This window comes from Anabrus simplex, chromosome 2, assembly GCF_040414725.1.
Source record: "Anabrus simplex isolate iqAnaSimp1 chromosome 2, ASM4041472v1, whole genome shotgun sequence".
Lineage (NCBI taxonomy): Eukaryota > Metazoa > Arthropoda > Insecta > Orthoptera > Tettigoniidae > Anabrus > Anabrus simplex.
This window is the reverse complement of record NC_090266.1, coordinates 1001922533-1001946726: the sequence shown is the minus strand read 5'-3', so window position 1 is coordinate 1001946726 and position 24194 is coordinate 1001922533. Positions and strand designations below refer to the sequence as shown.

At 39.6% G+C, this 24194-nt stretch overlaps 1 protein-coding gene across 1 annotated transcript in view; it reads left to right on the top strand.

Moving 5' to 3' along the window:
* The window catches only part of LOC136864629 (GEL complex subunit OPTI), a 91995-nt gene that overhangs the window by 49737 nt on the left and 18064 nt on the right, over window positions 1–24194 (top strand). Inside the window, exon 3 of the mRNA XM_067141875.2 lies at window positions 6074–6203. Coding sequence (XP_066997976.1) covers window positions 6074–6203 — 130 coding nt within the window. The remainder of the gene's footprint in view (window positions 1–6073; window positions 6204–24194) is intronic.

Here is a 24194-nt window from a genome sequence, read left to right as displayed (position 1 = left end):
AGACTTACACCTAGAATTTCATGTTCGTTATCTTTAACTTTTTTGTAGCATACAAATTCTTCTTTCATCAAAATGAATACTCCCCCTCCCATCATTCCTAAGCTATCTCTACGATACACACTCCAGTTCCGTGAGAAAATTTCTGCATCCATTATATCATTTCTCAGCCATGATTCAACTCCTATTACAATATCTGGTAAGTATATACGAGGGTTGAGTCATAAGTCATGGCAACTATTTTTTTTCTCGTTAACAGGAAACAACACAGAACATCTAAGATATGCATTTGGAAATATAGGGCATGTACTTATGCATAGTGCCTGAAGACAAATTCTGACTTCAGGAGATTCTCGTAGGAAAGTGACAGAACACAGGGCATTGGTAAACATTGTTTTATTATGGTATAGACAGCAAATACGCAAGACTATGTACAAAGGACAGGTCGCCACTGGTTACAGACCTTTGAAATAATCTACTCCGTACATATTTGTCCATTGACACTGGACGGTCTGGGCAAGGCAAATTGGCAGTTGATACTCTACCCTGTTTGAATGTCTCCATCTTCCCACTGTTCTACAGGGCATGGCATGCACACCTAATGCTTCCCGCAGCCCTGCATGGCATTGGCATGCATTTCTACCGCGGATATCTGCTATTTTAATATACGATCGTTGCTCCTGCTTGTTGACTTCCATTTTGTGATGCTCTCACTCACACACTGAACTTTGGGGCATGCTTAGACCCACACTGTTGTTTACATACACCATCTAGTGGTATCATGCACAAGTACACTGACTGACAGAGCAAATGCAACACCAAGAAGGAGTGGTCAGAACTTTATGCCAATTGCAGGGTAGACTGACGTCACTGAGGTATGCTCATGATGTGAAATGCGCCGCTGTGCTGCGCACGTAGCGAACGATAAATGGGACACGGCGTTGGCGAATGGCCCACTTCGTACCGTGATTTCTCAGCCGACAGTCATTGTAGAACGTGTTGTCGTGTGCCACAGGACACGTGTATAGCTAAGAATGCCAGGCCGCCGTCAACGGAGGCGTTTCCAGCAGACAGACGACTTTACGAGGGGTATGGTGATCGGGCTGAGAAGGGCAGGTTGGTCGCTTCGTCAAATCGCAGCCGATACCCATAGGGATGTGTCCACGGTGCAGCGCCTGTGGCGAAGATGGTTGGCGCAGGGACATGTGGCACGTGCGAGGGGTCCAGGCGCAGCCCGAGTGACGTCAGCACGCGAGGATCGGCGCATCCGCCGCCAAGCGGTGGCAGCCCCGCACGCCACGTCAACCGCCATTCTTCAGCATGTGCAAGACACCCTGGCTGTTCCAATATCGACCAGAACAATTTCCCGTCGATTGGTTGAAGGAGGCCTGCACTCCCGGCCCCGGCGTCCGCTCAGAAGACTACCATTGACTCCACAGCATAGACGTGCACGCCTGGCATGGTGCCGGGCTAGAGCGACTTGGATGAGGGAATGGCGGAACGTCGTGTTCTCCGATGAGTCACGCTTCTGTTCTGTCAGTGATAGTCACCGCAGACGAGTGTGGCGTCAGCGTGGAGAAAGGTCAAATCCGGCAGTAACTGTGGAGCGCCCTACCGCTAGACAACGCGGCATCATGGTTTGGGGCGCTATTGCGTATAATTTCACGTCACCTCTAGTGCGTATTCAAGGCACGTTAAATGCCCACCGCTACGTGCAGCATGTGCTGCGGCCGGTGGCACTCCCGTACCTTCAGGGGCTGCCCAATGCTCTGTTTCAGCAGGATAATGCCCGCCCACACACTGCTCGCATCTCCCAACAGGCTCTACGAGGTGTACAGATGCTTCCGTGGCCAGCGTACTCTCCGGATCTCTCACCAATCGAACACGTGTGGGATCTAATTGGACGCCGTTTGCAAACTCTGCCCCAGCCTCGTACGGACGACCAACTGTGGCAAATGGTTGACAGAGAATGGAGAACCATCCCTCAGGACACCATCCGCACTCTTATTGACTCTGTACCTCGACGTGTTTCTGCGTGCTTCGCCGCTCGCGGTGGTCCTACATCCTACTGAGTCGATGCCGTGCGCATTGTGTAACCTGCATATCGGTTTGAAATAAACATCAATTATTCGTCCGTGCCGTCTCTGTTTTTTCCCCAACTTTCATCCCTTTCGAACCACTCCTTCTTGGTGTTGCATTTGCTCTGTCAGTCAGTGTACATACCATACGTTTCCGAATGCATATCTTAGATTTTCCATGTTGTCTCCTGTTCGCAAGAAAAAAAATAGTTGCCATGACTTATGACTCGACCTAGGTATCTTAAATTACTTAATTCTGTTACTTTGTTTACAGTACTTCTACAGTTCCACACTAACATTTTTATGTCTTCCCTACTTACTTCCAGATTCCTGTAACCTTATCACCGCTTCCTAGACCACTCCGTTTCCCTGAACGTTCCTCTGTATTACCCTTCCAAATTAATTTCCTAACTTACATTACCACTGCGGTTTAAGTGAAGGCCATCTGAGCGCAGATCCCTATCTTCTACCCACCCATTAGGATGTAGAAATCCCACTCCCAATTTCCCACATACCCACTCCATAGTCTCATTTAAATCCCCAATCACCCTCCAGTCAGTATCCCTCCTACACAGTATTCGACTGATAACAATCTCCGCTTCCTTAAGCTTCACCCGTGCTGCATTCATCAGATCCCACTCATCCCCAACTATGTTGGTACTTTTACCAGGTTGCCAGTGGTTGGTACCAACGTGAAACACTACCACCTTCTCCTTCCCCTCCTCCTTCTCTTCTGCTTTCCTCAAAGTCTGCCTCAACGTAATTCCTAGATAACACTCTGTGCTGGTTCCCTTTCCTCCACACACTTTCCCCACTTGTTTAACAATGGAATTCTCCCTGATGAGAACCTCAACCCTACCCACCTCCTTTGATCCCCTCCCCTCCTGGTCAGCCCTATCTTTGCTGACAGCTGCAGAAGCTACTTCCTCCTCCCTTTTCTCTCTCCCATGACCCTGTTCCACCTGTCTTTTCCTATCCTCTACTCTACATTTCCCTTTCCTACATTTTCCCTTCTTCCTACTTCCACACATCTCAGCGACAGTTCCCTGTTCCTCATCTTCCCTCTGTTGTTCTACCTGCATTGACTCGTACCGATTTCTCACAGACACCTGTCCTGAATGGAGCTTTTAGCCTGCAATCTCCTTTCCCTTAGAACATTGACCACCTGTCTTCTACAATTCCCCCTTTCCTTCCCATCCCTCTTTTACACATACTGTATCCTTTACGTTGTTTGAGGGAGACCTACTTTCCTTCCTCTCTTCTGAGAGAATCCTAATTATCTCCCTCACTGTCTCCAACTCCTCCCTCATACTCCTCAATGCCTCGCCACAGCCACAGTTCCTACACTTGCACTCCTTAGCCATTCTTTATGGAAAAATGAAAAAAAAAAAGGAAAAATGAAATAACTTATTATGTGCAAAATAAAATGGAAGGAAAGAAATATAGTCTAGGATAGTACACAAAGATCACACGACAATAAGGTAATCAATATACTACTACATTACAATACTAATTAGTCGTACTCTGCTTTTATCCTACAACACCACAGCAGGATAAAAACTGCCGTTAATTTCTGAATACCGAAAGAAATGCACAAGAATTATGCAATTCTAAACTGCAGTTAAGCCTACCCTAATTACAACTACATAATTCTGGTAAGAGAATTTCTACGGATACCTCTGCTATACTACACAAGTATTTTACAATAATAGAGCTAGCACGCTTATTTCTAGTAAGATATAAGTGTATACTACTGTACAGTACAGTACAATAATTTAAACTACGTTCAGACCTATCCTATTTACAGTAACGTATGTTACTACTAAGCACAAATAGAAATGAAAATTACAAGTTTGAAATTTGCAAGAACTACTGAAAGATTACCAGCTAAGCTAAATGCTTAGACAGATTATTATTAGTACTATGCTCTGATAGATACCCACGAAAGATATACACACAGATACACACGAATATAGCAGGCAAAATACGGTACTGTCTAAATATACCGTATCTATACTACAATTCTTAACTGAAATGTATTATTTACTTTTTACCACTGGTGGATTATTATTATTTTCCCTTCTATGCGGAACGGAGAATAGAAGTGTCTTTAAATGCTGAAAAATAAGAGGGTGTCTGCACTAATTTCCGTCAAAACTACGCTGGGGGTTTGAACCACAATATTATTGGGATATAGGAATTTGATTATTAACGTTTACTCGATGAATAAACGAAGGTGCAAAGTACAAAGTATATCGGGAACTTAGACTACAAATTATCGGAATAAACTGATCAGCTGATTTTTGTATTTGTTTACATAACTACCACGTGCAAATACTCTTTGATCTCGTAGGAATGCAGCAACAATCCAAGGGCTGTTGAGTACCGTAATTATCCAGTGAAATACTGTGTCTTCTCTTTAACTTCTTTTTAAATCGAAGTTTACAAATGTATCGTGTTATTTAATTTAATAAATTGTTACCTTCATGATAGTTTGAAGGATATCTATATGGAATACCGGTGCCGGAAAAGTTGTGGAAGTTATAACTCCGTATGATAAGCTGTCTTTTTAAGTATTATACCAACAAACTTACAGATATTTAAAAAAAAAAAATTTAAAATTTAATATGATTATCTAAAGTATTTCCTAAACCTAAATTTGAAACAAGGTACACCTAGCTAGTCTATTTAACCTAGAAACCGTTAATCTACTGAATACCAACTGAACTAGTTGTTATAAAATTCAAGTAAATATCACTACTCCCAATTTCTACCAACACGCACTAAACACCAATATATAAATAGCACTAAATGGATCACACACAAAAAAAAAAATGAATTTCAATAGGTTTTAACTACTTTATCACTACAGTAATTTAAGAGCACTCTCAACAGCTGACCATTCACAAGCGCATCCAACCCCTAAATGCAGATTAATGATTGTTGCATGTTAGGCTAGCAGCGGGTGGGTTGCAGGCAGGGAGGCAAGTGCTTTCCTTTGTGTGCTGCGTGTTTGTTCCATGCTACATCTCCTGACTTATAATTTTCTCAAACTTGGTGATCTGTTAAGAACTAATTCAATTTGTCATCTAGTTATAGTTATAAAGTTTCTACTTCTTCAGGTAACTTCATCATCTTCTTCTTCTTCGTGCTGAACATCACTAATTCCTGTTTGCTGACTGCTAATTTACTGTGTTTAGTCACATATCACATCAATACAAATTGCCCTTTATTTAATGCTACTTCTTTCGGTGTTTTTTTTTTTCCTGGGGAGTTCATTATCTGCCAAAGGGAAGTGGGTCTGGCTGCATAAAGCTTTGTTGGAGCTTTTCACTTCCTGCCCTAAAGTTTCAAGACCAAATCCCAGCATGATCAATTGGTGGGAGTGGGCTTAAATGTAGGAGACATGTGTCATGTTAAACTGTCCTCCCTTATCTTCTTTCCTCCACTTGTTTACACTCTCAACCATTAGCAGATGAGAAAAATGTACACACAACTGCACAATAATTGGCTTCTGGAGAACACGACTTTCTTTGAAATAGGATGAACATATTGTGCAGGTGTTAGGATTCCAAGCATTATCTCTTCGGCCACCAGCTATCCACAATTTACAAATATCCTTGCGTTTTGAGAATGTATAAGATGAAATAATTCCTTGCCAGCCAAATTTTGTGCGCTTGAGTGTACATTATAAACTAATTTTCTTCCATTTCCCTAAAGAGATATACATTCATGGACATGGAGAGTAGGATTCACCTGACCTAAGAAGGGGCCTGTGATGGAATGAGTAAAAGAAGACATGTGAAAAAAATGTAAGGAATGTTCTTTAGGATATCTATGCACTATACATAGGAACAGGATAACTGTATGTAGGGCCTTTATTACCATTTTTCTTGCTTTTCAGTAATGTTACTTGGAACTGACATACTGTATGTCTTTTGTAAGCAGGTAAAAGGAAGATGTAAAGAACTGTTCTTAGCTTTTTTTTTTCTGTGCAGGTTTGTACTTGTTAATGCAGGACTTATATATATCTACTTCACAAACTTCCAGAGTATTGATGAAGAGGAGTATGGTGGCGCTTGGGAACTGACGAAGGAAGGATTCATGACTTCATTTGCTGGATTCTTGGTATGTTGTTATTGCAAACCAGTATGTTTCTTCATAAAGAAGTATAGCAATAACCAAATACAGTGGAGTGTGAAAGTAAATATACCCTCATGAATAAATAATTAACAAATTTGGGACTTTGAATAAGAACAGAAAAAAAAAAAAAACCACAAGAACTTGTATGTAAGAAAGGAGAGGATTTTGAATGACAGCAGTTTAAGTGCAACCTTCAAATGTAAGTTAACTTAACTGGATTTTGTACCCCTTTAGACAACAGCATCATCAATTAAGGATTGTGATTTGGAAGCAACCCCTTGGTCAGTAATACTATTTTTTAAGAGTTTCTGGGAAGGTTGGGACATTGCAGGTCGGATCCACTGATTGTTTTAAATTCATATTCATACATTCATTCTTCATCATCACGTTTTGAATTCTGGTCTTTGGATGGATTTTAGACTTTTAAACTGTCATTGCATTTCATCTCATTTCGTACCATCAGGGACCAATGACGTAGATGTTAGGCCCCTTTAAACAACAAGCATCATCATCAATAACAACCAGCATGGTGTTTCATTGTAACACAGCATGTATTGGGAATCTCTCTGATACCTTGTGTTCCTGCATTTTGTGGTATTATGTATATTTGTATTTAATTGAGGTTTTGGTTTGATAAGAAGTTGGTCACAGGAAATCTAGTGTTTTTATGGAATGATGAAAAAATCACATAAAGGTCCCATGAGGTCCCATTTTGATGATGTCCGGCTCCATGGCTAAATGGTTAGCGTGCTGGCCTTTGGTCACAGGGGTCCCGGGTTCGATTCCCGGCAGGGTCGGGAATTTTAACCATCATTGGTTAATTTCTCTGGCATGGGGGCTGGGTGTATGTATTGTCTTCATCATCATTTCATACTCATCACGACGCGCAGGTCGCCTACAGGAGTCAAATAGAAAGACCTGCACTTGGCGAGCCGAACATGTCCTCGGACACTCCCGGCACTAAAAGCCATACGCCATTTCATTTCATTTTTTTTCATTTTGATGATGGAATACTTCTTTTTCTTTGCTATTTGTTTAACGTCGCACCGACACAGATAGGTCTTATGGCAACGATGGAACAGGAAAGGCCTAGGAATGGGAAGGAAGCGGCCGTGGACTTAATTAAGGTACAGCACCAGCATTTGCCTGGTGTGAAAATGGGAAACTACGGAAAACCATCTTCAGGACTGCCGACAGTGATATTCAAACCCACTATCTCCCAGATTCGAGCTCACAGCTGCGCGCCCCTATCCGCATGGCTAACTCGCCCGGTAATGTTTGAATACTGAATGCTCGGTATACCATTGCCCCCATTTTTCCCGAGCTAAGCCGAGCCATCGAGCGAGAGATCCCAAGGTGGACCGTTCGATCGTTGGCTATCACTTTCTAGAGGCATTTAAGGGATGTTAAGGATTGATGACCAAGCAGGATAAAAAGAAATATTAAAACAACACTCTGACATTTATTCACATAAGCAAACACCAAATAAAATACTCTTGCTGATATGTTTTGTAAAATAGAACTTCCATAATATTGCATTTCTTCATTTATGGTAACACGTGCTCTTAATCTCCAGCCTTACTGTGCTGTAATGAAAACCAAAGAAAAATTAGGCCTCTTGCGTCTCCAAATCAAAATATTTGATTGAAAGAATTAAATAAGTTAACATAGAAGTCCATAAACTCATAAACAGCTGTCTTGCTAACGAGGGTTTTACAATAACGAGTTCAAAGCTTTACCAATTCAAAGTAGTCTCAACACGTGGTTTTAAGATGTACTCAACTGAATTTATCATTTACAGCATTTAACATTAGTCAATGACACCAACATGAACTTCAGTAGAAAATGAAAATTGATTTCAAAATTCTTAAAATTAATTAATTATTATTCTGATTATTATTATTATTATTATTATTATTATTATTATTATTATTATTATTATTATTATTATTATTTTCTCATCATTTAATTCACCTATGTTTCATTGTCACACGATCATGTTCTCATTAATTTTCCACTGCATCATTTACCTAATGATCGTCATTAGCATTTCAGAATAATTACTTTCAATTAATTATTAATGACTTATTTTCACCATAACTCCAAGTAATCATGCGGCTAACGAATTCTACTTCTGATCTTTGTATTTCATTTCCATTCAAATTAATCTTAAAGTATTTCAAAGTTCAACTATAAATGAGTCAGAAATTTACATTAGGAACGTGTGAGCAAGTTAAATAAATTTTATTTACAAATCGAGTGCCTTCGCAAAATAACGAGATGATCTTTCCTTTTAAATCTCGATAACGAAGAAAATAAATCCTTTCCTAGTCTTCCTCGACTTAAGTTAACCAAACTTTCCCTTAAGGGCATGAAAATTACTTCTTAAGGCAACACACAATGAGAAGTGTAATCTGCGTCGCAGCAGGTGCACGACCAGATCAAATTAAATGGGGCTAACATGATACAAGAGAAATATACATATTTACATGCACACACACATTCACACTAGGAAACACGTCTTTTATGTACATTATTTACATCGAATCCTGTTTTGGCAAGTTTATTCATGATTTTTAGAGTCGGACAGGTCGCGTAATATCTAGCAGAAATAATCTGTGCACCGAAATTATCCTTCATTTATAGTGGCTAGTGATCGAAGTCATGGGTATCACTTGGTAGAAACACATTTCACATATCAATGTAAGTTCATCTAACTCATGAAACTATAATGGAATATTCTAGTAAAATCCATAAGCACTACCATCGTCTGGGCTACAGGTTGAAATTATCGCGAGCGTGAGCCTTAATCGTCTTATTTTTATTCCCTACTTGTGAAATACACTCGCAACACGTGCTCCAATAATTATAATCTGTCTTGCGTTCCCAATACACAAGAATAAGTCAAATATCACCATTAAATCATCAATTGCACAATTATACAACAAATATCCCTCAGGATTGGTCATATTCCAGACCCGTCATGAACAGAGCACATTCAATCTCACATATAAGGACTCTACAGTAATTTTATGGCTCACGAGCGTTTAATTCTGCTTTACCCGATCTTTAGTCAATATTATTATTATTTAAGTGATTATTACATCTACTGATCCTCGTGGAATATCGTAAAATTAGATGACTTCATCATAAATACGACAAGTGATCTTGAAAGATGCTAGGTTCGACCCTATTCACTCAAAATGTACACGTAAATTTCAGTCCAGTAACTTTCAACATTACAAGGAAAGTAGATTTGTCGCGTGGTCAGTGATTATTAAGTATAAAGCTCCTAAGCATGGGAAGTCATTCAAAGACAACCTACATGTCTACTCTAATAGATTCCAAAATTTCATTCACACGTACCTAGTCTACCATGACACCTTAAGAAGTGGAAAAATGAAATATTTCTAACTACAACAAACTAATAGATCTACGACTTAAAGAAGAAAGACCTCTAGTTGTACAAAAGGTAAGACAGATAAATTAAATTAAAAAGGTACTCAAGTTTTGATGGAGTTCGATTCCCGTCGACAGTCAATTATTTCAGCATTTTCCTCCGGTCAGGCTCCTTCCAATTACCAGATACGCCTCACATTTTTACAGCTCCATGGAGGCTCCGTAGCAGGTGTCCCTCGATGAAATTGTGTAGTCGGTGGTTGCAGAATTGTCCATCTTGAGGTGTTCAACTTCCAAGGCGACTTCGGTAGAACGCCGGTCACAAGCTGTAACTGAGATGACAAAATTAAGTATATTGCATAAGCGCACGTCGAATATAGTTAGCTCGTCTACACATTCACACTTAACTTGGTTCTTAAAGAGTTTTTATTCCATAGGAATTCACTAATGGTTTCTCTAAACTCTAGCAGAACGGCGTCGACTTGAACTGAAATTACTCCTCCACCTGGTCCGATAACGTGGTGTCCCAGCACAGCAACACGACGAAGGATATTCAGAATAAGAGATTCAGAGCTTCAGAGTAAGAGTATTAAGAGAGCGATTTACTCGAAACAAGGCCTTTTTATATTATCAGCCTGGGAGGTGTGATCTTCAACGAGAACGGTAATTGGCTGATGGTCTCATTTAATTGGCGCAGACTATTCCAGAAACAGCCTGAGTTGCGCGCGTGCATCGGCAGTCACGTGGCTTGCTCTGACCTTGGCACAGTCTTAGCCGGTGTGTCACCCCTCTGAACGACGAAAAAAAACTCGTTCTTAGCTCGCCACTACACCCCAGATGATATGCTGCAGTTCCAAGCAGACAATAAAAATTTTACTTTCCACTTGTTAAAATATTCGTAATATCGCCAATTTTAACGGGGACACCATGCTATAATAGGCGGCTCATTTGTGGACTTGGGGGTGTAGAGAGTCTTGGTGAATAGTGTTGACAGTTTGTGTAGGTTTTCTGTACATCTTGTAGTTGAGGGAACTAGAGTGCCTTGAGATAGTTAAATCTTAAAAAAATAATTTCTTGTTCAATTTCTGATTCTAGGGTAAACTTGATATAAGGATCAAGTGTGTTCAAGTTTGAGAGAGTAGTAGTGGCATCGCGTAAGGTCTCATTCATTATCACTAGCGTGTCGTCCACATATCTAGCCCAGAACTGAATATTATTAAAAAGTTTGGTATATTCCATATTATAATACCAATAAAAATGGTCCGTTATTGGACATTATAAATATTCCAGCTAACTCATTCCTGGTTGCCAGCGTTTGGCCCCAGTGTGCTAAGTTGGGCTCATCAGTTGGTAAATAGCACATCCACCAAGACGCATGGCTAGTGCATACTGTGGAGGCCACCACGTAGGCTACTTGAAGCAACCAGCAATGCCGATGCACTATGAGAGACTTTGTCTCATTACCAAAACTTGATGCCTGCCTGGCCATCGGATGATATAGTTGTTGATTCCCATATGGTACCTGAAATATTTGTCCCGAATTAGTGAATTTATCATACCAATATAAATGGTCCGTCATTGGACATTATAAATTTTCCATCTAACCCATTCGTGGTTGCCAGCGTTTCTCCCCAATGTGCTAAGTTGGGCTCATCAGTTGGTAAATAGCACACCCGCCAAGACACGTCTTGTGCATACCGTGGAATATTTGAACATTTTTAACGTATGTTTTTATATCCACAGTAACAAATAGGAACCTGACAGTATCCCTCAACTTCAAGTCTTTATATATTATCTTAAAGCCCTGTTCAACATTGTACAAACACACTGCAGTTATCTGTGACCTGGATCCTAGGACGTTCTCTAAATTTTAATGTGTTTTTATATCATATAACCCATGTCGGGTTTTCTACCGATACTGTAAATACTGGAAGTACCAGTACTGGAATTATACTGGAATTTAATATAGGTACTGGAAATATACTGGAATTCTGAACCATATACTGGAAAAATTATAAAATATACTGGAACAAATATTATCTTTCTTTATAATCTACCCTGGATATTTGCACTCCAAAAGTCCAGGTAATAAGAATAATTGTTTAGGTTGGCATTATAACGTAAAGTGATTTTATTGAAAAGTAATACTTGTAGTATTGTAGTAACAGTAGAACTACTAGAATAATAACTTGTCGTTTTCTCTAACAACCCAGCATCGGGACGTGACACATTATCACCCAGCATCTCCCTTGGTGTTGAAGACGGTAACTTTTTTTTTTGCTAGGTTCTTTACGTCGCACCGACACAGATAGTTCTTATGGCGACGATGGGATAGGAAAGGCCTAGGAGTTGGAAGGAAGCGGCCGTGGCCTTAATTAAGGTACAGCCCCAGCATTTGCCTGGTGTGAAAATGGGAAACCACGGAAAACCATTTTCAGGGCTGCCGATAGTGGGATCGAACCTACTATCTCCCGGATGCAAGCTCACAGCCGCGCGCCTCTACACGCACGGCCAACTCGCCCAGTGTAGACGGTAACTAACTTCCCCTTTTCTACTAATACTGTTTCTAGTTTCCGTTCCCTTTTACTTCATTCTTCTTTTGTTGCAATACTTGAAGTATGATAAAAATGGATGCATTGTATTCATCCATTGTTACTTATTTATTTATTTATTTATTTACTTACTTACTTACTTACTTACTTACTTACTTAACGTCAGTATTTCACTTATTTTTCAGAGACAGTGAGTAAAATAAGAGGAAAGACTTCTTTCAAAGAAGTTGGACGGAACAATAAATTCAGATTTGAATTGATTTCAGAGAGTAGAGGGTATTGCTCTTTGTGTAGGACTAGTTTTGATATTAGCAACATGGGGCTGTTTTCAGTTTGATCTCATACCAAAGGCAAAAAGCACATTGAAGGTGTAAACGCTTTAAGTTCTAGCAAAAAACTGTTACATATGATACCTGCCATGGAAGCAACTGCTGAGTCTCTTCAAGCATACTTGTGTTGTGCCTAGAAGCACTTTTAACAATTTTATCATCAAGGATGAAGTTGTTATTCCAGAAATATTGTGGGCTATTACTCATGTTGTGACCCATTCTTCTGCTAGAAGGTTTGGCATTTGTAGTGATCTTTTTAAAATCATGTTTCCTGGCAGTGAAATTGCAAGGAAGTTCAAGTTGCACAAGGATAAACTTGGATACCTAGTTACGTTTGGACTGGGTCCATACTTTCAAAATGAATTGACAAACTCGGTTAAAGAGTGTCCTTGCTTTTGTGTTCCTTTTGATGAAAGTTTAAATTCTGTCGCTCAGAAGGGTCAAATGGATATGGCTGTTAGATTTTGGGATGGAAACTTAGTTCAAACAAGATATCTTACAGCCTCATTTTTAGGTCATGCTACTGCTGAAGGACCTTCTGATGACATTTTTGCAAAACTTGAAAGGCACTGGTTTGGATGCGAAAAAGATGCTGCAAGTATCAATGGACAGGCCGAATGTAAACCTGAAGTTTCAGAAAGATCTTAGGTGATTCACCTTCAGCTCCAGAGCTGTTGGATTTTGAAACCTGCTGCTTGCATACTATTCTTGGTGCATATAAAACGGCACACATCATCTCTGAATGGAACATTCACAGATTTCTGCGCTCTCTATATTACTTCTTCAAGGACTTACCAAGTAAGACATACAGATTACAAACGTATAACAGGTTCACATCGCTTTCCTGTGAAGTTCTGCTGTATCAGTAGAATCCTGCGCGGATATACAAAATAATATCCGCATCCACAAATGGTTATCCACGGATATTGTAAATATTTAACTACAGTATATTACACCCAAGATATTGAAACAGATCCGTTGACACAATACAATAGGCCTGACACCAGAACCCCTACAGTCACAGGTTCACGAGGGACTTCTTCTTGCGAAAACTATCGACATATTGACCTCTCTTCCTTACTTCATTAATTGAGGACAGCAGCCAGCAAGGCTTAGGTCAGATTTTTGGCTTTATGGTCGCAAGGATCTTTATATATCGCTATTCTCCCACACCAGTGTCAAGGGTCGCCTAACCGCAAGCAAAAATAAGAGTATACCTGAGTGAAAATCAATAAAGGTAATTATTTAGAAATTATCAGCAAAATTATCCACACTGTATCTTCACGGATATCCGCATCCGTGCAAGGCTCTATCTATCTATCAGGTAGGTCGAAAATTCAAAAGTTATTGAAAGAGGTGTGGAAATGCTGCCAAATATTAAGAAGTATGTTGATGCTTTTGAGGAAAAAAACTCCTGCATCAGAAGGCATTAGAATTATAAAAAGTTTTATAAGAAATGATCTGCTCCAAGCACAGTTGGGATTCATATGTTCTGTTTCCCTTGAACTAGCACAGTATCTCTCCAAGTATCAGAGTAATGATCCTCTTTTGCCTTTTATGTTCTCTGATCTGAGTCCTGTGCTTCAACACCTGTTGGGAAGAATTGTAAAGAACAAGGGTTTAGAGTCAGCAAATAATAGTAAGAAACTTCCCTCGATTGATTTGAAGAAAACAGAAAATCTTAAGCCCTTCCATGCTGTTGACATTCGTTTTGCAGCCTCAGCAAAGGTAAGGGAATAAAAGATGTGAAAGTTCTTCAGTTCTACGAGACTGCTGACAACTTCTTGTTGATATTTGTATGAAGATGTTTGTCGAAAACCCTCTTGCTTTCATGTTTGTTAGAGGTGCCAGCTGCTTCAATCCTGCAGGTATGACCAATTCGTCTATTAGGACCTACAGGGTAACTGCTGCATTAGAAGTTCTTGTTCAGACAAAACAATTATCTCCTATGGAAGCTGATACTGCAAAATGAGACTACTTTGATTTCTCATCAAAGAAAGTAGTAGTGAAGTATCTCAAGAAGTTTGATCCCAAAACCTATCGATTGGACGATTTTGTTAGCACTGCCTATTTTCAACACAATGTTACAAAAGAAGTGATCCACTTCACACAAAACGTACTTGTATTGTTTCAAGGCAACGCTACTGTAGAAAGAGGTTTTTCAATAAACTAAGATTGCCTAGTAGAAAATCTTCATGAAAATAACTTGATTGCACAGTATCTGGTGTAGGATGCAGTATCTGCAGCTGGTGGAATAATAACTGTCAGTGTTTTGAAAAAGATGATCCATGCAGCCAAATATGCATCAACAGTGAGAAATGAAGCTTTAGAAAACTGTAAAAAAGAGTACAGATAACATCACAGCCAAAAGAAAGTTATCAGCAGAAGAAATAAAACATATAGAATTGAAGAAACGATGTATTTTGCAGAGTGCTAAGGAAGAGAGAAGAAATGGAGAAAGAGGTGAAAAGACTGAAAAAAATAGTCGTAAGTGTGTGTAGGTGTGTACCTTTCGAGTATAAGCTATAGTCATTGTGAATTAATAATTAAATACATATGATAATAATTCACAAATTCACAAAGCCCAATTCCTGGGGGCTTTAAAATACTGGGACACCTTCTCTCCAAGGGTCATAACCTTGCCCTGGGTTGTGGGTGAAGACCTCAGCTTTGGTACAGTGGAGATGGCGGAAGGGGAAAACCTGTAGCATCTGTACTCCAGAGGAGCGACTAAGAAAGGGCGTCTGACTCCATGTTGGGGGCAGCCTAATTTGAACGTGGCAGAAAGTAATAAAATGCCTTTGGGAGTGGCGAGCCCATCGTACAAACGGCCTAAAAAATGAGTGCGAGTGAATCGAGGCCTCGGAAAATGTGAGGGCGTCACCCTGAAGTGACACGCAGTTCGTGGTGCTCTGGGGGGACTGTGAGAAGTGGGCTACCAGACATCACAAGAATCGGCATCATCAGTGTCATGACTTTGAGTGGAAAGGTAGAAGAACTGATAAGTTATATGGAGAAGAAAGACATGGGAATGAGTGAGCAAAAATTGAAGGGGAAGGGTCAAAAAATTGAAAAAAGGGTATAGCCTATATTGCAGTGGAGGAAAGATGGCAACAAATGGTGTTGGTGTTATATTGGAAGAAGACCTAGCACAATATGTGGACAAAATTGACCAGATCGGCGACAGTATAATTAAAGTTCGATTTGGACTTGAGAGTGGAATCAAGGATTTTATACAGTCTTATGCACCCCAATCGGGGAATGCAGATGAATGTTTAGAAGAGTTTCTAGAAGAACTGGAAAGTTGTATTGAAGACAAAGAGGTTATAATAATGGGAGACATGAATGCAAATGTTGGAACACCGGGCGAGTTGGCCGTGCGCGTAGAGGCGCGCGGCTGTGAGCTTGCATCCGGGAGATAGTAGGTTCGAACCCCACTATCGGCAGCCCTGAAGATGGTTTTCCGTGGTTTCCCATTTTCACGCCAGGCAAATGCTGGGGCTGTACCTTAATTAAGGCCACGGCCGCTTCTTTCCAACTCCTAGGCCTTTCCTATCCCATCGTCGCCATAAGACCTATCTGTGTCGGTGCGACGTAAAGCCGCTAGCAAAAAAAAAAAAAAAAAAAAAAAAATTTTGGAACAGACAGGCAGTGAAAAGAAAACTTGCCCCTATAGTTATGGAAACCAAGATGGAGGAGATTTGGTAATAGATTTTTGTAGAAGGAATGGATTAATTGTTCGCAATACATGGTTTAGAAAAAAAGAACTCGAAAAAAATAACTAGGTATGGTTGGGGAGATAGAAAGACAAAGAGAGTGAGTGTTCTTATTCTGGTGGAGAAGGAGAAACATAGACAACTGGAAGTTGTGATAGCTATGCCAAGAGCAGATTTCGAAGACCATAAAGTGGTGGTAGCCAAATTAAGACTTGGTAAAATAATGAAGTTAATAGAAAAAAGGGAAAGAAAAATAAAGGGATGGAAGTTAAAAGAGAAAAAATATAATGGAAAAGTTTCAAGAGGATCTGAAGAAAGAAATTCCCAAAGATGACTACAGTGTGGAAGAGGAATGGACATGTTTTAGAAATGGTTTTGTAAAGTGTGCAGTAAACACCTGTGGAAGACTTCAGGGAGGAAAAAGGAAAAGGAGACTCCTTGGTGGAAGAGCAGGGTAAAGGAAGCAGTTAAAGAGAAACAAATGGCTTGGAGGAAGTGGATAGGCCGCATTAGTACAGAGAATTGGCAGATATAAAGAAGCCAAAAACGTATGTAAGAAAATAGTACAAGAAGAGAAACAGGAGAGCTGGGAAAGTTTCACAGAAAATTTACAGGAGGATATAAAGGGAAGTAAAAAGGTTTTGTATGGTTTGGCAAAGAATACTTTACAAAATAGGGAAGATACTAAATTTGTAAAAACTGAAACGGCGATATTGACGAAAAGAGATGACATACTAAAAAGATGGGACAAATACTTCTCAGAATTGCTAAATATTAAATACAGTGAACTGGTAGATGAGAAGAAGCAAGAAGAAACAATGGGGAAAGAAGAAGAACAAGGAAAGGAGATATCTATGTTAGAAATAGCGGAAGCCATACAAAAGATGAAGAGCGGTAAAGCTGCAGGAGTGGATGAGGTAACTACGGAAACAATAAAAGCAGTAGGACCAATAGGGCTACAGTGGCTGTACAGATTATTTAGAATAATCTGGAGGAAGAAAGAGATCCAGAAGAGTGGAGAAGGGTTTGATTATCCCGATATTTAAAAAAGGTGATAAAAAGGAATGTAATAACTACGTAGCCCATGTATCTAAGATATTTGAGAGAGTATTGGAAGGAAGACTAAGGAGGAAGCTAGAAGGAGAAATGGAAGAAGAGCAGTATGATTTTAGGAAAGACAGATCAACGTTTGACCTGATCTTTACATTAAGACATATGATGGAGAAAAGATGGGAGTTTGGAAAAGACATAGTGATGACATTTATTGACAATGAGAAAGCTTATGACATTGTGCCCAGACAGTTGGTATGGGACACATTAAGGAAAAAACAAGTTAACAGAGTGGAAGTGCAAATGATAAAAGCTATGTACAAAAATTTTGTTAGAAGTGTGAAGACTAGTATGGGAAAAACAAAATGGTTTAAAGTTGAAACTAGTCTTTGACAGGGAAGTGTACTATCCTCCATACAATTCATCATGGATGAAATTCATAAGAACATTAAACAGAGTTTGGGAAGACAGGCAACAAAAGCCATGTTGTTTGCAGATGATATTGTGATAAGGGGTGAGGATGAAACAGAAGTGCAAAAACAAATAGATGTATGGAATGAAGATAGAAAAATTTGGGGTGAAAGTAAGCACAGAGAAAAGTAAAACAATAGTGATGACAAGGGGAAGGAAGGAAAGAAGAGGAAAGATAAACTGAATGGTAAAATTCTGGAAGTGGTTAAAAGTTTCAAGTACATGGGAAGTGTGATCACAGAAGATGGAAAGATAACTGAGGATATTGGGAAAAGAATACAACATGCATTCTGCCAGAGTGTAAGGGGTATTTTGTGGAACCAAGTTGTCCCGCTGAAATGTAAGAAAGTATTATATTCAACGTATTATTAACCTATACTAACCTATGCAGCTGGATCATGGACTACAACAAAACGAGAGGAGAGTAGAATACAGGCAGCAGAGATGAAATTCCTGAGATGTATCAAGGGCAAGACCAGAAAGGATAGAATTAGAAATGAAGAGAGAAGGAAAAAGACAGAAATCTTGAAACTTCAAGACAGGATAGAAATAACAAAGCTAAAGTGGTATGGGCATATGATGAGAATGGGAGAAAAGTGACTACCAAAAAAAGCTTTTTCATAGAAGTTAACAGGAAAGAGACCACGAGGAAGTTCCCGAAAGGTGGACAGATTGAGTGTGGGAGTGTATAGAGAAGAGGGGAGGAAAACCAGAAGATGTACTTAAAAAAAAAGGAGAAGAGTGGTGGAGAGACAGGCAGCGATGGAGGTCCTTGATTCACAACCTGACCAGGGAAGCTGGAAACAGGAAATGAAGATTATGATGATGGAATAATTCACAAATTTGTTGTAAAATGTATAAACTATATGGCATAGCATACAGCTTTTTGCATATATGTAATAATCATCATCATCATCATCATCATCATCAAGTTTCCACTCCAGTTTCCCAGGTGTGGTTTACGAGTGCTCCCCTTCAAGACTTCATCTCAGTTGATTCCTTTGGATGTGATATCTTCCTTCACTTGGTCCAGCCATGTCCTCCTAGGTCTTCCAACAGGTCTCTTTTTCCAGTAATCTCAGTATGCAACCATTGTTTTGCAATTCTTCTTTCTGTCATACGTTTGACGTGACCAAACCATTGCATGGTTATGGTTATGGTCTCCTTCAGGGACTGATTTATTCCAGCTTGTTCTCTAATCTTCTCATTTCTTACTTTGTCTTTCCTAGTCTTTTGAAGCATGCTTCTTAGAAACTTCATTTCGGAAGCTCTTTTTTGGTAGTTGTACATGTTTCCAATCCATAAGTCAGTATAGAGACAAAGTATGTTCAAAACAGAGTTTGTTTTGATCTTAGTGGCCCTTGTTTATTCCGGAGCAGATATCGAACTTGCTGATAGAATTGACTGGATTTCTGAATATGGTTATTTAATTCAAGCTGTATTCTGTTGTCACTTGATACTATGCAACCAAGGTACTGATACTGGTTTACTGTTTCCAATTGCCCTCCCTCCAGCATTATATTATCTTTACTTCTCTGTCTATTAACAGACATTGCAGCAGTTTTTGTGGCACATACTTTCAGTCCATATTTTTTCAAATGATCATTCGAGACGTTTAGCCTTCCTGGACTTCCATCTTGCTTTTTCCCCAGATAACTACAGCAAAACCTTGTTAATTCGAAGTTGTTGGGGTGCAAAAATCGAATTACGTGATTTTGAATTAACCACCAAATTGTAATTAAAAAATGCCAACCCTCGCGGCGTCACGAAGTATTCTAAGACCCGTTACTGCATGAAATTAACCTTGATTCACAGTTTAAACTTTTCAAATGCCATGGAAAATTAAAAAAAAAACTATTTCCAAACTGTATCCATCCAACAAGGTGCATTTACAGTAGGCCTATTCAAATAATACACTTGGATAACCCACCGGCAAACATAACCTCACGCAGTGAAATTTAAAAATAAAGAAAAAATTATTCAAAGACGAGGAGAAATCTAAACTGGCTCCCCTGTGCAAGTGCTTTAATAATTGGATTACTGTACTGTATGCATTTTAGATGCCTTGTACTAGCACGGAAAGTACCCATGCCCTTAAAACATCGTGGCTTATCAAACTTTCCTATGCCGAGGGGAGAAAGTCTCTCGCTTCTGTTTGCATTACAACACAGTACAGTGAGTATCCTTGTACGATATCCCACCATGGCACTTGTCCATGGCCGCCTTGTCTCATAATTTAGAAACGCCAACTCTTGCCGCATCACAGATCCTCGAGACGGTGATTCTAAGACCCATTAATGCATGCAAGCACCTTGACTCTCAGTTTAAACCTTTCAAATGCCGTGGAGAACACTATTTCCAAAATGTATCCAACAAGGTGCATTTACATTATTGAAATAATGCACCTGGATAAAACACTGGCAAACATAACCTCACGCTACGAAGAAAAAAAATTCAAAGATGAGGACAGATAATGCTGGCTGTCCTGTGCAAACGCTTTATCTCTTGGATTACTGTACCACTTGCATTGTTAGATGCTGTGTACTTGCACAGGAAGTGCCCGACGCCCTTAAAACATCGTGGTTTATCCAACTTTCATATGACGAGGGAAGGAAGTCTCTCGCTTCCGTGTGCATTGCAACACAGTACAGTGACCCCTACCCTTGTGCAATTGCCAGGCTGGCACTTCTCTCCTTTATAACCATAAGTCCGTTTGGGCTCGGCATTAAACAAATTAAAAAATGCAGTTTCATCGGCAATGACAATATTCTTCAGTGCATACAAATTGATGATAGGAGCCATACTTTTTCGCTAACTGTCAGCATAGTCATTGTTCGCGGATTGCGTTTCTCTGCACACTGCCTGCTACGCGATATTGTGGCATTCCTTAAAACACTGAATACAAAAGAATTACAATTTCACTCGAACTTTGCACATACGAAGCGCACTGTAGACACACTGAATGAGTGAAAGTGCGGAAAGCTACCTACCCCTCCATGTTCCGGAAGACGCGTTCGTTCATGACACGGAGAAATCTTGAATTTAAATTACTGGTACTCTGTAAAGTACTATTTTTGTCCAATGTAAAAGCAGTTTTGAATTAAAAGCCTGAATTTTGGTAATGGGACCGACATTGTTCTTCGAATTACAAACTATCCGTATTTTGAAATAAACAATTTAAATAACATGCAAAACTGTACCTCATGTTTCAGGGAACGAGAGCTTCTTCGAATCAGGCAAGATTTTGAGTTAACCGATTTTGAATTATCAAGGTTCTACTGTACATCATCTGCAAAAGCAAATGCTTTAAGATCCATATTGGTGTTTTGCTTAACTTCTTTTATGATTTCATCCATGATGGTGATGAATAGTAATGGTGAAAGGGCACTGCCTTATTGCACTCCTCTAGATATCTGGAACCAGCCTGAATATCCATTTCCTACAAGACACTCCCATATAGTTGTTCTAGGACCGGGTGAGTTGGCCGTGCGGTTAGGGCCACGCAGCTGTGAGTGAGCTTGCAACCGGGAGATAGTGGGTTCGAACCCCACTGTCAGCAGCCCTGAAGATTGTTTTCCGTGGTTTCCCACTTCCTTCCCACCCCTAGGCCTTTCATATCCCATTGTTGCCATAAGACCTATCTGTGTCAGTGCGATGTAAAGCTAATTTTAAAAAAGTTGTTCTAGGGACAGTATCGGATGCTTTTTCAATTTTACACGTGATATAATTAATTTTTGGATCTGTAACGAAAGTATTTGTATTAAGTAACACTAGTAATTTTTATTGTTTATCCACCTATTCATTACAATACAATCTTAAAAATTAGGACTTAGTCCTTATCAAAATTGTTAACATAAAATTAATACATTGGATGGTACATGTTTCTAGTAGGCATCATCAGCCATATTTTACCTTGGGAATAGATCAGGTACCTGATTCGAAATGACTTATGAATACTGTTAAAAAGTAACTATGTCTTGTAAAATTGATTAGAGATCGTTAAACAACAATATAAAATGTAGTATACTATTACTTAATAATATGTGTGTTAATATTTGAGTCAAAAAACATGACAATTATTTGGAAATTATGACATATAGGTGGTTGATTCTTGATATTAAAAGATACTACAATAAAGTTAAAAATTGGAAAGCACATTCCAATTTATTGTCAAATGGTGTATTGTTAAAAACTTGAGGAAAGTTGAGCATTGGTAATAGTCCTTGGTTTTTGAAGTTGATAAGTATTGAAAACAGAAGATTCTTCCTTCGATAAAACCTACACATTAATCAATAAAGATCCTGTAGTAAAAACACAGTGCAATCTAAAAACACTCCTTAAAAAAATCAATATTCCTACTAAATGAACAGGACTATCAGAAAATTATCACTATGAACCTGAAATTTGCTGGTCTGGCACCCAGCTGGCACCCAGCTGTAAAATTGCCAACGCCGAGTGTTGGGCGGCGGGAAATAACCTGACTCCCTAAGGGGGCCAACGGCTTCGGGCGAATGAGCCCCTTTGGGTGGGGTGATGGTCCCCACAGTGGAGGAAATGCCACTGGAATCCATTATGCAGCGTCTGTTCTCCAGGTTAGGGGCGGCTGCACAAGGCGTCTGTACTCCAGAGGAACGGCCTCATTATCACCTCACTGGATCACATCCAGAGTTGTAATTCGGGACCTAGTCCCACACAGGTGACACCTTGACAGTCAACCATGGAAGGTCTTTTAAGGAATACTCCACCGGCTGAACCAAGAGTTCAGAGAAGGCAGCATTCGGATACGGTGGGCTGCCACCTGAAAGATACCGTGAAGTCGGAGGCATGGAAATACCCCAGTACTACATACACGAATGAGACAAAATCAAGAATCAAACCAAAGCAGATAACATACTTCTTTACACACAACATAAACTCACTCATGCAAACCGGTAAACTAAAAGTGATCACCGACATAATGGACCAACACAAAATTCTTATCATGGGATTACAGGAAATTAGAAACACTGACCAGGATGCCTTGGAATCTCAAGGGTACAGACTTTATAAAGGTATACCCGGGAAGAGAGTGATGAAGAATATCCCACAATTTGGAACAGGATTTTTGGTCAGCCTTAAAATAATAAACTCGGTTCAAGAATTCAGATCACAGTCTCCACGACTCTCAACGCTCACCTTAAAGGCATCTAATAAAATCTATACTATAATAAATGCCCATGCTTCCACTAATGATAAAAACAACTCCTCAAAAGACCAGGAGGAAACAGGAGAATTTTGGGACCTATTGGACCAGACCATAGATAACATCCCCAAACACCATATAAAATTATTAATAGGCGACTTCAACGCTCAACTAGGCAGAGAAAGAAAATACCGTGACATCATCGGAAAATGGCCAGCACACAAGAAAACAAATAAAAATGGAGAGAGACTAGTTGACCTGTGTAGAAACCATAATTTAATCTCAAAATCTACATGTTTTAAGAGGAAACCTCAAAAACTCAAAACATGGAAACACCCTGACTACACTAAAGGAGAATGGCAACTGGACCACGTCTGCATGGACAAATACCACCACAAAGAGATCTATAACGTCAAAGTCCTCCTAGGAATAGACACAGGTTCAGATCACTACGTAGTTAAAATTAAAATTAAACTCACTCCCCAGAGGAGACAACAAAAGCAAGCCCTTAAAACTAAAAGAAAAATAGATCCTACCCAGCTAATCAACAACAAAAATTACCAGAAAGCAACTGAAAAAATAAAAATCACAGACAAACTTGAAGACTTAGTACACAACCTTAAACAAATTGCAGAAGACCTAGCTCCAATTAAACCACGTAAAAAACACCAATGGTGGAACAGTGAATGTGATGAAACAGTGGAGAAAAGACATCAGGCATGGCTATTACATCAGTCCCAAAAGACAGAAATATCCTATCAAAAGCTAGTAAAACAGAGAAAAGAAACTACCCAAGTCTTAAGAAGAATAAAAAGACAACATCATAAGGACACCCTGCAGTTAATTGAAGAACAGTTCAGTAAAATTAAATCAAGGGACTACTACAAAACCTTCAGAAAGCAGCTCCAGAAATATGAACCCCCGACCCTACTGATGAAGGATGAAGATGGTAAGCTGGCCCATAACAATAAAGACAATGCAGAAATTCTGGCTAAACATTTCAACAAGCTTTTAAATTGTGAGGAACCTGCAGAACTCCTTCATTTGGACACCAACACCCCGATAAAAACATCACCAGAAAACATCAATCCCCCCCACAATAAAGGAAGTCTACCAAGCTCTGAATAAATTAAAAAACTACAAAGCGCCAGGAGAAGATCAGACCTTTGCGGAAATCTGGAAATATGCAGGAACCTCAGCAAAAGTTGCCCTCCATCAACAACTTGTCTCTATCTGGATTAAAGAAGAACTACCAGAACACTGGACAACAGCCCTCA